The sequence below is a fragment of the Lepus europaeus genome, chromosome 1, assembly GCF_033115175.1.
Source record: "Lepus europaeus isolate LE1 chromosome 1, mLepTim1.pri, whole genome shotgun sequence".
NCBI lineage: Eukaryota > Metazoa > Chordata > Mammalia > Lagomorpha > Leporidae > Lepus > Lepus europaeus.
Genome location: NC_084827.1, coordinates 12,092,026 through 12,107,758, shown reverse-complemented (window position 1 = coordinate 12,107,758; position 15,733 = coordinate 12,092,026). Strand labels below are relative to the sequence as shown.

General features: G+C 38.8%; 1 protein-coding gene across 2 annotated transcripts in view; it reads left to right on the top strand.

Moving 5' to 3' along the window:
* Nucleotides 1–14,866, top strand: part of CHRM2 (cholinergic receptor muscarinic 2) — a 148,696-nt gene extending 133,830 nt beyond the window's left edge. Inside the window, exons 1-2 of one of the 2 annotated variants that reach the window (XM_062194962.1) lie at nt 8,977–9,051; nt 9,679–14,866. In XM_062194962.1, the coding sequence (XP_062050946.1) occupies nt 9,726–11,126 (1,401 nt within the window). In that variant the 5' untranslated portion in view covers nt 8,977–9,051; nt 9,679–9,725 and the 3' untranslated portion in view covers nt 11,127–14,866. Of the gene's footprint in view, nt 1–8,976; nt 9,052–9,678 lie in introns of those variants that run through there. The other variant, XM_062194880.1, reaches the window with a different exon arrangement.
* Nucleotides 14,867–15,733: the final 867 nt, after the last annotated feature.

Below are 15,733 nucleotides of genomic sequence, written 5' to 3'. Positions count from 1 at the left end.
CACCCCGGGGCTGGGTCAGACCAATGACAAGAGCTCGGAACTCCAGTTGGATCTCCCACATGGGTGCCAAGAAATGAAATACTTGGGCCATCATTTGCTGCCTCGTAGACACATTAGCAGGAAGTTGGATCAGAAGCACACTGATAAGAAATGTGGGTGTCCCAAGTGGAGGATTAACCTGCAATGCCAGAGTTCCCACCTTATAATTTCTTTATTACAAAAATACAACTCTCATATAGTCATGTGCAGTTAAAGTACAGCTTTGTAAGTGTGATATGTTTACTGTGTGGCTTTGTTTTCTCCATATTTTATATAATGTATGTCTAGTAAGGTTGCCTGTCTTATGTTTCAATTTCCTAAATGATAGAAACACAGACGTTGCTTTCAGGATACTTTTGATATATCTTTTCAGATAAACTGAGAAACTCATTATAGGTGAGTAAATGGCTAAGTCTTATCCTTTTTTAGAAGGATTTAAATATGTGAAAGGCAGAGTGACAGAGAGAGAGGGAGAGAGAAAAGTATCTTACATCTACTGGTTAACTCCCCAAATGGTCTCAATGACAGGGTCTGTGCCAGACCAAAGCCAGGGGCCTTGGCCTCCATCCAGCCTCCCCATCCTCTGCTGCTCTCCCAGGCACGTTATCAGGGAACTGGCAAGGAAGCAGAGATGCTGAAGATGCAAGTGGAGGCTTAACCCCAGGCGCCACAACACCAGCTCCTCACTGGTTCTCAGTCTCTCAGTTGTTAAGCTGAGTGTGCTGGAGTGACACCCCATCAGGAGGTTGCACTATCCTGAAAAGTAACTTTCATGTAAAATCTTTAAAACTAATTTTTTAAGTACAAAATTAACAGTCACAAACAAATGGTATGGGGGAGGTGAAAATGAGAAAGTCCAGAGAAGCAAGTGTGGCATATTTAAGGAAGCTTTCCAGAGAGCCTTAGATATCCTTGCCCTAGCCTGGCCAGCCTTCCTCCATACCTCTTTGACCTTGGCACTTGTCATGATATTGGCTCAGAGTCGTTCCAGATAACTGGAGATTTTGCCAGCATTTTCTGTCTCTCCGAAATCCTTAACTATTCATTAACAAGAAAGTCTGCTATTTTGTTTGTTCACTTCCAACCCCCACAGTGCTTGATGGCATGTAAGGATCTGCTGTCAACAGTTACTCAATCAGATCTTTTGGAGTGAAAAAGAAACACAAAGCCCTGATGTCTCAACAGGGCCCCCATCCCTCCCTGTGGCCACCACCCCCACCACGACTGCGGCTGCAGTGAGATTCAGGAGCCCATGAGAAAGCTCCAGATATGCGCACTGACTCATCAAGTGTCACTTGGCTCAGAGGAGAACCCAATCCAAGGGAGGGGAAGTGGAAATGCACTCTGCTCCTTCATGTTGTTGTCAAAGCACTTTGAGTATGCAATGTCAATATTGTCCGCTGTGAGGGCTGGGCTACCCTGTACTCCTGGCCAGGACTCGCCTTTATCTGTAAGTAAAATTGAAAGAATTTTAAAAGCCATTATTACATAAAACAAGCTGCGTTATCAGAAATCAAAATCTGTTTAATACCTGTATCAAGGCTGTTTCTAAACTAGTGGGTTTCACCTGGCCCAGCTCTGGCTTTTACAGGCATTTGGCGAGTGAACCAAGGGATGGAAGAGCACCTCTCTCTTTCTCTCTGTCTCTCTGTCTTCCTCTCTCTCTCTCTCTCTGTCTCTCTCTGTCTCTCTCTCTCTGTCTCTGTCTCTCTCCCTTCCTCTCTTCTCTCTCTCTCTCTCTGCTTTCCAAGGAGATGAAAACAAACTCAAAAACAAACATTAAAAGTAGTCACTTTTGCTTTGTAATGAATGGTAGTCCAGCATAAGTTCTCTGTCTCATTCTCAAGGCACAGAAGAGATAACACTTAAGTGCTCTGTGCAATCGTCTGTAGTCCTTTAGCAGGTGAAATCCTGTTTCCATTAACATGTACTCTGACATTTCTCTGTATTGCCATATTGTATCATCCTTAGATTTTTCATGTTTTCTATTATAGTGTTTGGTTCTGAAAGCCATACAAACTCTTAAGGATCTCAGGGCCCTATGGTGCTTAACCCTAACATATAATTTAAAGTTGCACATGGATCTTACTGCTGATCTGTCCGTTGTGAGCATTGCAGACAACACTGCCAAGGATGATGGTTGTATCACTGGTGTTTTCTCAATGGATGTGCTGCTTTTTGGAGTTTAATGCCTGAGAGATATGAGCAAAGAACATCCAGAGTACTCTGTTACTTTGGATAACTAGAATCAAACAGCAGCAGAGATTAGAAATTTAAAGAACAGTATACATGACAACTTCATTTTTAAAATGAAAGCTAAAGAAATGTAAACACTGATAAATTCCACTTCAAGCAGAATCATCTTGATGTCCAAACCTCCCCCTTGTTCTGAAATCTTATTATATAACTACTTATCTTCTGGATTCCAGCTGTTACCAGTCACAGATTCTTTTTTGTCCTGAACTTTCTTATTGTTCTGGAAAACTCTTTCAGTGAGTCAGTTTGAGTGTTGTGGAGGGACATAGTCGGATGAATATGCCCTAGGATCAAGATAGACTTAAATTGGAATCATAGTTCTGGCACCATCTGGATCTCTGATCACTGTCATCTGTGAAACTGGAAAAGGTTATCATTCATGTCAGGAGTATTGTGAGAACTGAATGAAATAATACGCAAAAAAATTCTAGCCCTTAGCTCACTCATAAATTAATTGCTAGCTTACTGCATTTTAGACAGCCAGTGACTGTCCTCCTCACATGTGAGTCTTAGACATGCCTGTGAAGGTGCTTCTCACTCGTGTTAAAGGATCCTGCTTGACCTGGCAGGGTCTGAAGAAGGTCCTCCTTTACTTGTATCTAAATATATACCAGAATTTGATTTTAAGTCATTTGGCTTAATGTAGTCTTTGTAACAATTCAGAAAAATCTGCTATTGTTCGTATTTAGAACTTCTGTACCATTGTTATGAATATTTTTGAGAGAAGCTATTTATCAGCTCACATAATGATATGTGTTTATGATTATCATTCTTAAGGAAACGTTGAGTCTTTAAGGTCACATACTTTCACATGCAGAACCGGCGTACTGCCGGCATGTCTCATTGTGAACATCTCTTACTCAAAGCCACAGCACAGGCCTTTGCAGCATGATCCTCACTGTATTACCTGAAGCCACCTGATGGCAGGGCAGAGGTCTTAGTCCAGGAAGGTGGCTGGTGCCTGCAAGGGGTTGCAGCTTTGTGGGCTGTTGGTCAGACAAGCAGTGTGTTGTCACAGCAAAGTTTGATGTTGGGTTCCTTGGGTTCGAATCTCAAAGAACAAAGTTTGATCATCAGTTTAACATTTATAAAATACATATAATGATAATATCAATCACTGCAGAAGGTGTTTTTGAAGTAATTCTGCCCCAAATATTATGATTATTATTATTAAGTTAAAAAAGTTTAGTATCACTGATACTTATAAATTAGTTTTACTTCTAGCACTAGTCACCACACATTCTGACTCTTAAGATAGTTCATACACACATGCATAATTTTCTGGTAACTATCAGGAAAGGTGATTTATTAACAATTTATTTATTATTAATAAATTTATTAATTTATTAATTTATATCCACTTGCCTAAACTGAATCGCAATAGCATTTATATACTTAACATTTATAAGCCATGGTTCAGAAGCATTATCTCACTTTGATCTTCACCACAACTTTGAATGAAAAGAGGAATACTCTTATTCCTGTCAGAGAATAAAGAAAAACAAGGTTTATGGAATTTAAGTTCTGACTCACACTGTTAACAGTTAAGAGCAGATATCAGCATCCAGAACTTTGGGAGGAAAATGTTAAACCATGATATTCCTCGTTACATGTAGGGATTTGAGTAGTAAAGAGGCTAAGGGCAGAAAAATGTTCTCGTAAGTTTCTATAGTACTTCCAAGACTTAGTCATAAGCTAAACTGTAAAATACCAAGTGGACTATTATTATACACTTACCGTATTAAAGTGTTGAGTCTTCTGAAGGTCATCCTCATTGTTTAGTCTGTTGTGTTATTTCATCCACGATGTAGCCACTATGGCTTTAATAACACCCTGTGACGCTACACAAGAAGATAGAACTTGTGCAGAAATGTAAACAGCACGAGAGGCAAGAGGTTGGTGGAGGAAGCTATTTTCTTTAATGGCAGAGGAACATTCCTACGTAGTGTGTGCATCGCGCTTGAAGAAAAGCATGCCATCCTTCCAATACTTGTGCTTGCTTCTAAATGGAATGTTTTCTATTTTTACGCACAGCATTAGTTTGACCAAGCACATATTTGTGAGTCTGAAAATTCACAGGATTCAACAGTAACTAAGTATTGTTAACATTATATAAATGTACTGTGTACTGAGTAGAAATTCCAGTTTCCCCAAAACAGAGTCTGTCTTAAGCAACGAACTCTAGGTATAGTTCATCATCATGCCTCTGCCAAACACTTTCACACGTTACTGGACAGAGTATAATTCTGCAAAAGTTAGGGAAACAGACACACACACACATATACATACACATGCCAAGAGAGAGAGAGAGAGAGAAAGAGAGACTGACTGACTCTAACTGAAAGTTGAGGATGTTGGTTTGGATTGTAAATTATTTACTCATGGGTCTTGTGATCAAGGAGAAGTTGTTCAGGCTTTTCTATTAGCTCTTTTTTTCTTTATGTAAAGTAGACGATAGAACCCATTGTGTATATTTTAGAAAGTTCTTTTTTTTTTTTCTTTTGACAGGCAGAGTGGACAGTGAAAGAGAGAGAGAGAGAGAGAAAGGTCTTCCTTTGCCATTGGTTCACCCTCCAATGGCCGCCGCGGCCGGCGCACCGCACTGATCCAAAGCCAGGAGCCAAGTGCTTCCTCCTGGTCTCCCATGCGGGTGCAGGGCCCAGGCATTTGGGCCATCCTCCACTGCCCTCCCGGGCCACAGCAGAGAGCTGGCCTGGAAGAGGGGCAACCCGGACAGAATCCGGCACCCCGACCGGGACTAGAACCCCGTGTGCCGGCGTCGCAGGTGGAGGATTAGCCTATTGAGCCACGGCGCCGGCCTAGATAGTTATTAATATTAAGTTACCTAATACTGACTGCATTTTGTTTTAGTTTCTTTGTTGGTTGAAAAAGTAATGTGTGCCCATGGTAAACTAGAAGGAAGAGGAGGAAGGGAGGAAGCAAATGATGTGAAAGGGGCAGAGTGAGAATCATTGCTCTGTGAATGTGAAGTTCTGTACTCCCAGGATACTTACTGTTATTATTACTATTACTATTAGCACCATCTGTGACAAGACCCAGATGACCGAAGGCGGATCACTTGTTTACTATTTTGGATCAAATTAGTTGATTTCAGATGCTTTTTTTTTTTTGTTTAGATGTTATAGATTTTTCCCCAGAAGATTTGAACAAAAAATTTTTAAGACTTATTTGTTTTTGAAAGAGTTACAGAAAGAGACATAGAGAGAACTTCCATCTGCTGGTTCACTCCCCAGATGGCCACAACCCAATCTGCCGGGACTTGAAACAGGTGTTCATATGGGATGCAGTTAGTAGCTTAACCTCCTGTGCTACAACACCGGCCCCCCAAAAATCTTTTTAATTTTTTTTAATGTTTTTTATCTTTTTTTTTATTTTTTGACAGGCAGAGTGGACAGTGAGAGAGAGAGACAGAGAGAAATGTCTTCCTTTGCCGTTGGTTCACCCTCCAATGGCCGCCATTGCCGGCACGCTGCGGCCGGTGCACCGCGCTGATCCGATGGCAGGAGCCAGGTGCTTCTCCTGGTCTCCCATGGGGTGCAGGGCCCAAGGACTTGGGCCATCCTCCACTGCACTCTCTGGCCACAGCAGAGAGCTGGCCTGGAAGAGGGGCAACCGGGACAGAATCTGGTGCCCCGACCGGGACTAGAACCCGGTGTGCCGGCGCCGCAAGGCGGAGGATTAGCCTGTTAAGCCACGGCGCCAGCTCCAAAAATCTTTTTAAAACTAAAATATTGTTTTGTGCTTTATCAAGTGAATATTAAAAGATAATTAAGAATACAGGATATTCAGTAAGTAAATAGTTGGTATTTTCAACAAAGTTGATAAGCATTTATGAAATACGCATGTACATAGTTCATGCCAGAAATGCACATACATTTATCTAAGAGACAGCAAAAGTTCTGCTTTTAAACAAGGCGTAATTCTGACCTGAGAGTCACCTGCAATATTAAGGAATAATTGGAAGGAGAGTGGAAATGGGGAGATTGCTTCATTTTGCTAAATTACATGAATACACATTTGGATGAATAACAGCAAAAGGTGTCAAACACAAATGCTATTGAAACAATTCTACTGAAGAATTGTGTTCCATTCACATCATTGGCCTGATTAAACTCTTCAGTGTCTCCCAGTGACCTACACATCCACGTACCTAAATGTAGAGCATAATCTCTATATGATGGTATGGATAATCATCCTGTGCATTATACATAAGTATACCCTGTAATAATCTACAGCTTACTCTGACCACAGCATCTTCTAACTATATAACTTTCCACAGCAATGTTAGGATATGTATATAAAGATACTTTATCACATTCATGGAAATGTAATTAAAAGAAGAATATAGCAGTGGGCATTTAGCCTAGTGGTTAAGCCACTAATTGGGAGACCCACATTCCATATTAGAGTGCTTGAAGTCCAGGCTCTGTTGCTGATTCCATTGTCCTGCTAATGTGTACCCTAGGAGACAAAGGCTGATGGCTCATCCTGTTACCCAGTGGGAGATCTAGACTGTGTTCCTAGTTCCTGATTTCAGCCTGGCACTGTCCCAGCTCAGCTGTTGTGGCCATTTGCAGGTAGACCAATGGATGAGACTTTCTATTGCTGTATTTCAAATAAAATAAAATTAATAAAATAATATCCCAATATAAGACAGTTTATTTTCATGCAAAGAGAAAAGGAAACTCAGGCATAGTTTTTTTTTATAATACACATTTTTGAACACTATTATATATATATATATATATATATATATATAGTATTCCAGTGTAAAAAATAGTCTATATTTAATGATTCCTATGTTAGTGGTTTTAATATTTTTAGGTTTTCTATTTATAACAAAAACATGCATTTAGTGCACATTACCTAAATAACCATTCTTTGTAGATATCTTTGCATGTTTTAATAACTAGCGCTGAAAGATAAATTGCCAAATGCCACAGTCCCAAGACAAATGTTTCTTAATAAATTTAAAATTTCTATGGCTATAGATTTAATTTATTACAGGTACAGATAATTTGTTGCCATGGAGGTCCCAAACTGTTTAACAGCACTTCCCTTAACACTATGAGTGGAAAAATGTTTTCCATTGTATGGGTTTTCATCTTTAAATTGTGAGTATCATTATCTTTGCATATGCTTTAAAGTCATCAATGTTTACTTTTTTTTTAATCTAACTAGTATATCATTTATTTGGAATATTAGGCTTGTATCTTTGATTTTTTTCCCCAAATTTTCATATTAAAGAAGTTGGGTAATTGTATATCATGTGCTTCACAAATATCAGTGCCCGATTTTGGTTTTACTTTTCTCTATGCAAAAACATATATTGACTAAGTAGTACTTACATATATTTTTCTTTATGGTACTGAATGTTGGTCTTATTTATTAAAGCCAAAGCTCTGTTCTAATACTAAGTTGTTTTCTCTTGCTGTTCTTTTTTATGTATAATGTGTAAGGATAATTTGCTTTTGAAAGTGGAATAAACCATTTGTTTTTATGTTATTTTTGATCTTAAGGTGCTTTCCAAAATGCTTTCTGCATGGACTTCAGGGACAAACCACTCCCCCAACCTCTAACTCACATCATTTCTCTGTAACCAGCAGTATCTGAATTAACAGAAACGACTGGATACTAAAAAGCCAACAAATACTTCTCAATCATTCTTCTCTTCTGACATACAAACTAATTTTTCACGAGGAGGGGGAATGTGTGTTAGTTTCAGCTTCAGATACTGTTTCTTCTAAAAAGTGTCATAGCTCTTTGGGTGAACTGTTAATTTCTCTCGTACATCTGCAACATACTTTATCCCTCATAGGAGATCACTCAGTTGTCCCCAGGTTTTGATTGCACTATCTGAAGAACCGAGATTACGTGTTCCTTAAAAACAACAGGATCGGGCAGCAGACGGTACATTTGGGTTTGATCATTGCTACTTTAGCAACCGCTATCCGACACCAGAGCATACACCTCTCACAGGCAGGGGCCTTGTCTTAATGACTCTGAATGTTCAGAGTACACCATGGTGCCTAATTGCAGCTGACTGTGGTAGCTCAGTGGGAATGGAAGACAAAGTGAAAGAATGAACAACTGAAGAAACTAAGACCCATAATCTCTGCTCTGTCAAGGACTGATTTGCGACTTTATACAAATTATGTCATCATTCTGGGCCTCCATCTCCTATTCTTCAAAATCAGTACAATAGATTTGGTACTGGTTTTCAAAATAAAATATTCAGATAATGGCATAATTACCTTAATATGCATTTATTTTAATTATGTTATTTATTTAAAAGACATATGCATATGTCTCCATATATAATATATAGTATACCTATATTCTATATAGATACTATAGATGATAAGATAGAGATATTGGTAGAGGTAGAGGTAGAGGTAGAGGTAGAGATAGAGGTAGAGATAGAGATAGAGATAGAGACAGAGATAGAGATGATAGAGATAGAGGTAGGGATAGAGAGAAATATCCCATCCACTGGTTCACTCCCAGATGCCCACAACAGCTAGGGCTGAGCCAGGCCAAAGCCAGGAAGCCTGTACTTCATCTGAGTCTTTGAGGTGGGTGGCAGGGACTCAAGTACTTGCACCATCATCTACTACCTTTCCAGGTGCGTTTGCAGGAAGCTGTACTGGAAGCACTATGGCCAAGACTCAAACCAGGCACTCTGACATGGATGCATTCATCCCAACCTGCTGCACTTTCTACAATTGCCACATGGTATAACTATACTAAAATGCATTTAATATATACCTATTCTTTGGCAAGATAAGAAATATTATAAAACTTAATGTGATGATACTGATTGTAGATATAAATAGAGGTCAAGGAAAAATAATCCTCTCCAGGGGTGTGTGTATTGGCTAACAAAATATTAAGTAATCTTTATGATTATCATCATTGCTACTACGAATAAATGAAAGTTTACAACTACCAGGAGAAAAGGTGATATTGACTGAAATGTTGCCTGTTTAGTATTACAAGGTTTGTATTTCCTCCCATAATTTTGTCTTCCCAATGGATTATTAACACTTATATATGCTCTAGAAATCTTTTGATGGCTTAGAAATTTTTATGTACAACTCTGACTGTCTAGCTCAACATAGGTATTATTTTCAGCTTAATTGATTGATGATAGATGACAGACAAAAATATTCGTATCTAGCCTGAAAGGAGTCATCTTTTTAATCTTTGCCTTTTAAGTGGAATAACAGGGTAGTTAGGCTCAATAAACATGCAGGAAAAGGAAAGTTTAGAGAAAAAAATGTGATTCAGAGGAAATAAATCTGATGTATTTTAAAGTAATATTTATATCATATTTTATAATTTTATTCTATTCCCCTGCAGGTTTACATGTTAATTTGGCTACTTGGCTACCACTTAGAGAACACAAAATGAATAACTCTACAAACTCATCCAATAATGGCTTGGCCCTTACCAGTCCTTATAAGACATTTGAAGTGGTATTCATTGTCCTTGTGGCTGGATCCCTCAGTTTGGTGACAATTATTGGGAACATCCTGGTCATGGTTTCCATTAAAGTCAACCGCCACCTCCAAACTGTCAACAATTACTTTTTGTTCAGCTTGGCCTGTGCTGACCTCATCATAGGTGTTTTCTCCATGAACTTGTACACGCTGTATACTGTGATTGGCTACTGGCCTTTGGGACCTGTTGTGTGTGACCTTTGGCTAGCCCTGGACTATGTGGTCAGCAACGCTTCAGTTATGAACCTGCTCATCATCAGCTTTGACAGGTACTTCTGTGTCACAAAACCCCTGACCTACCCAGTCAAGCGGACCACAAAAATGGCAGGAATGATGATCGCAGCTGCCTGGGTTCTCTCCTTCATCCTCTGGGCGCCAGCCATTCTCTTCTGGCAGTTCATCGTGGGAGTAAGAACGGTAGAGGACGGGGAATGCTACATCCAGTTTTTTTCCAATGCTGCTGTCACCTTTGGCACTGCCATTGCAGCCTTCTATCTGCCAGTGATCATCATGACTGTGCTCTATTGGCACATCTCACGAGCCAGCAAGAGCAGGATAAAGAAGGACAAGAAGGAGCCTGTGGCCAACCAAGATCCGGTGTCCCCAAGTCTTGTACAGGGAAGGATAGTGAAGCCAAACAACAACAACATGCCCAGCAGTGACGGTGGCCTGGAGCACAACAAAATCCAAAATGGCAAAGCCCCCAGAGATGCGATGACTGAAAACTGTGTGCAGGGGGAGGAGAAAGAGAGCTCCAACGACTCCACGTCAGTCAGCGCTGTTGCCTCTAATATGAGAGATGACGAAATCACCCAGGATGAAAACACAGTCTCCACTTCCCTGGGTCATTCCAAAGATGAGAACTCTAAGCAAACGTGCATCAAAATTGTCACCAAGACCCCCAAAGGTGACTCGTGCACCCCGAGTAATACCACAGTGGAGCTAGTCGGGTCTTCAGGTCAGAATGGAGATGAGAAACAGAACATTGTAGCCCGCAAGATTGTGAAGATGACCAAGCAGCCTGCAAAAAAGAAGCCGCCTCCTTCCCGGGAGAAGAAAGTCACGAGGACAATCCTGGCGATTCTGTTGGCTTTCATCATCACCTGGGCCCCATACAATGTCATGGTGCTCATTAACACCTTCTGCGCACCCTGTATCCCCAACACTGTGTGGACAATTGGTTACTGGCTCTGTTACATCAACAGCACCATCAACCCTGCCTGCTATGCACTGTGTAATGCCACCTTCAAGAAGACATTTAAACACCTTCTCATGTGTCATTACAAGAACATCGGCGCTACAAGGTAAAACATCTTTGAAAAGAAGGTGGGAAGACTAAAAGGGATAAAAGAACTGGTTTTAAATCTCTGCCATTGCACTTTATAGTCTTATTATGGAATGTGAGATTAAGGAGTCCAACAGTGACACTCTCATGCCTATGTTACAGTTTGAAAACCTTGTACCTTATAAACCCTGTCGGTTTCAGAGCAATGAGTCAATGAAAGAGACATGTCAGAATTGTGGATTTAAGGAATAATCTATGCTTTCTCATATTCTCTTGAAGAAGGGCTTCTGAATCTACAATTTTACCAGTCTCTGCACAAGAAGTGTAACCTCATTCCTTTTTTTGTTTGTTTGTTTTCATGTGTGCATATGAAGATGAAATGCTGTTATTGCAAGCCAACATAGAGATACTTAAATAAATAGACAATGTAAAAATAGAGAGGTAACAAAAGAAAATTCAAAAAAGAAAGGATGCAAAAATGATCTCCAGAGGGTTAGGCATCTACTGTTATTTTGTTGTGGTCTTATTTGGAGGGTTGCAATGTAATAAATGATGTTTTTTCATCTTTCCTTTTCCCACTATGAAAAGAAAGCAGACAAACAAAAATCCCAACTAGGTCACAGCATTTTTATTCTTGTTATAGCATTACGTTTGTACTTGCCAATTTGACATTATGGATGGACAATGCCTGCAGGACTTTCACTAAATCCAAGCAGAGACACCCTGCCACTGTGTCTTTTACATTCTTTGAGGTATAAAAGCCTATAAATATTCAGTTCCCTTAGATTCTCCTAAGTCTGATTTACTCTTTACCTAACATTAAAAGTCACATAAAATTGAAGTTTCTATCAAATTAAATATTGGTCAGTATAGTTGGAGAAAGTGAGGCCAAATGAATTTTGAGATAGGATAATAAAAGGATAGAAGGGCGTTCTGTTTCGATCTGAATCAAACTGACTCACAAAGGAAATGTTAACTTGTGAAACAGAAACTCCTGACTTTTGTCAGCAGGGAGAAAATGCCGCTTTATTCATTTAGAATCCTAAACAAGATTAAGATATTCACAGGGCATCAGTGACTGCTGGGTCAGTCCCAAGAGACTCAGCTCTGCTAAATGATATTCAAATTATAATCAAGTGAGGTTTTCTATAACCATCCTAGGAGCCAGTGAGGGGAAGAAAAGGAAATGCATATTCCTAAAAGAGTCAGCTTGCCCTACAAGTTTTAAAATTCTCCATTAATAGAATGATAGTAATCTCTATGACAAAAAAATGTAGTGAATAAAAAAACAGAGGCCAAATGAACTCACCGAATCTGACAGAAGAATGTAGATGGCTGTTCTCATGTTCTCTTCTCACCCTCAGATTCCACACCACAAAATGTCATGTCAGACACTATTATCTAAATGGTGACATCATACAGAATCTTGTCTGTGTAGGGACATTGTAGTCCAAGTAAATGCAGTATTATATTGATTCACATTTAACTACTTTTTATCCCTCGTATGATTTTCTAACACTACTTGCTATAGTCTTCCAATCAAATTTTTAAAGGCTCAATCAATAGACATCAAATTTATATTATTTTCAAATTTTATATTTTGCATTATAGATTTTGTGATATCCTTCTCAGTACTATTGATGTGAGTTACATGATGAATTAGTCAGTATTAGACCACAGAACTTATTAGAAGTATTTTAAATGACTTGGCACATTGACAGTATCTCAACAACTTGTAGACTTTTTTTTAATAAGCACAAGGGAAACAACAGCAAAAAGTTGTAAGTTAGCAAAAAGCAAATTGCCAACAATATTTGTAGCTTTGCTAAATAACTTCTTGTTTGAATAGCTAGTCATTTTTTTCCCACCAGCATGGTCTATGTGTAAATTTATAGTGTCAGTTCATATAGATTCCTTTACAAAGACTCAATGTCATCAATGTAAACTTCCACATTTTAAATCCATATTCATTGTTATGCTGTTCATTCAAATGAACATGTCAGTTGAGTAGAAAGAACTCTGGGCCAGTGAGCTTCTGGTCTCCTGTAAATAAAACTGGCTGACTGGCCTAGAATATCACATTTTAATTTGTAGTATTACTGTAATGTAGATACAGCTTCAGTTGGAATGACCCCTTTGGAGTTAAGCCATCAGAATTCAGTCTTCTTTTGTTTGCTGTAACAGCCCCACTCACTGTGAGTCCAGTTGTCCCTTACTCTCTGTTGCCATTGTATCCTTGCCTTTCTTCTGTTCTCCATCATCACCAGAGCCACCACAACTGTACTGAAAGAGAAACTGTCAAGCTAAAGAAAGGGATTGGAGGTAGACTGACACACCATGGAAACTTGTTCAACCAGAATCATAAAAGTGAAAGGAATATTGAAAAGAATTGTAAAGAAGTAGAAACTGTATTCAACAATGTGTACTAACTATTGCTGAATTTGTCAATTTCAGAGGCTCTTGGCCAGGGACAATCTCCCACCAGGGGACATTTATCAATGTACAGAGACATTTTTGATTGTCACAGCAGGAAGAAAGGTATTTAGTAGGTAGAGGCTAGGACTGCTTCTAAGTAGAAGCAGAGTGCATTCTAAAGCTACAATGCACAGACCAGTTCCCTACCCACTCCAAAAGATTCATTTGACTCAAAATGTCAAAATAGTTCCGATGTTCAGAAACTGTTATTTACCTTGAAGAATTTCCATAGCTTGCTTCCTGTAAGTGCAAAAATAACCCTGCATCATTTGTAGAATTTTAATGCAAATTGCTCACCTGTTGGAAAAAACTAATGCTCACCAATCACGTATCAGAAACACTCATCTGTTGAGTTGGTTTTATTTATGATTCACATTGGGAAAACAGATCACATCTATATTTCAAAAACCACCAGACCATGTACATGGCACATTTTTCCACCATTTTAATTTCTGATTATACTTGCTACACAGTCTAGTCAACTGGGGTTCCAGTAGTTGCCCATCAAAATGGTTGTAGTTGATACAGTCAGTGTCCGTTGGAGCTGCCGTTTTTCCTTTGAAGAGCCTGTTTTGTAAGCAGCTTTCACAGGAAAGATGGATACCTGTCAAGTCTTATTTCCTCTCTCCTCATAGCAATAATGTAAATATCCTAGAGTGGTCTTATAAGAAGAGGAGATCAAGAATATGAAAAGTCATTTCATTTATAGAGAAAACAAAGGATTGCCCTTTTACCCATTCATTATTTATTTAATACCAGATCCCAATTGTTAGAACTAAGATACCAAATATAATAAGTCACAAGAATATAAGCTTTCTGGTTTGAATTGTGGAAGCTGGACGTCCCACAGTCTGCTCTTTATTCACTGTTTTTGTGATCCTGAAGATCTGACACTGCGGGAGAAGGGAGCACAGAAGGATGGCAACAACTACTCAGCAATGCAGTCTACCTTTATGTTCTCCTACTTAGTCCCGTGATAGTTGCCGACCACCCAGTTTGATAATCTCCCTTTCAACAACCATAGCACTGGTGTTGCAAATAGATTAGGAAAGCACCCAAAGCTGGATGAAATTGTGCAAAGTGTATTTTCGCATGTACATACAATACCATGCCTCTTCAATACGCTTCTCTTTAAATGGGTGCGCGCTGTAGCATGAACTGTGTGCATATTTAATGTATCTTCCTGGAATATGCTGTATGCTTAATATATATATTATAAATAAAATAATATAATGTACAATAGAAATACATATTTCTGTATGCAAATAAATGTATTATACACAAAATATTAATATGCAATATGGTATATCTTGCTTCAGACTAACAAGAATAAATGTGACACGCCAAATTTTCAAAGAAAGTAGTATTTGCATTTGAAAGAAGAGATTTCAGAACAGCCAAAATTCTACCCATATTAAAATTAAGCTGTTTTATAATCTTTGAGAGCATGGCACTGTTTTTAAATGTCTCTTGAAGGAATAAATTAATAAATCTTTGCTGGTATCACCCCACGTGACAACAATGCTTTCTTCTCCTGTGGCCCTGACAAGCCTCTGACAAGAATCTTCCCAGCTGGTTTGGCTCCAACAGCTGTGTTGATCTTGTGTCTGATTGCCTGATGAGGCAGCAACCAACCCTTTCTCATAGTTTCACTCTCTTCCAAATTAACTGATTTTAGTGAAATAAAAAATAATCAAACTGGGAGAAAAAGATGACCTTCAGAATATTTTTCATGTGAAAAACAAGGTACAAATTGTACAAGTACTGTATTTTACAAACCACTCTTTTCACTTTGGATCAATATAGCATATTGTACGTTAAAGAAAAGCACTTCACATAATACTGCAACTTTCCTCATGAAATTACGAAGTAGTTGGTTTGTTCATAAGTGTTCTAAGTTTGTCCATAAATAATATCCTTTTTTCCCTTTTATCCACTCTACCCACATACCCCAGAACATTTTATTTGACCCATTAACATAGGCTTTAAAGTTAGCCAACATTGTTATGAAGCTATTTGATATTGGACATGCAATCTGAGGAGATGCTCATATTTTAATATAATAAGTATAAACACTAAATGTATAAGAGATTCCTCTTACAGCCTTTAGATACTGGGGTATGAAATGTTAGAGTGATTTTTCAGTTCATTGTAA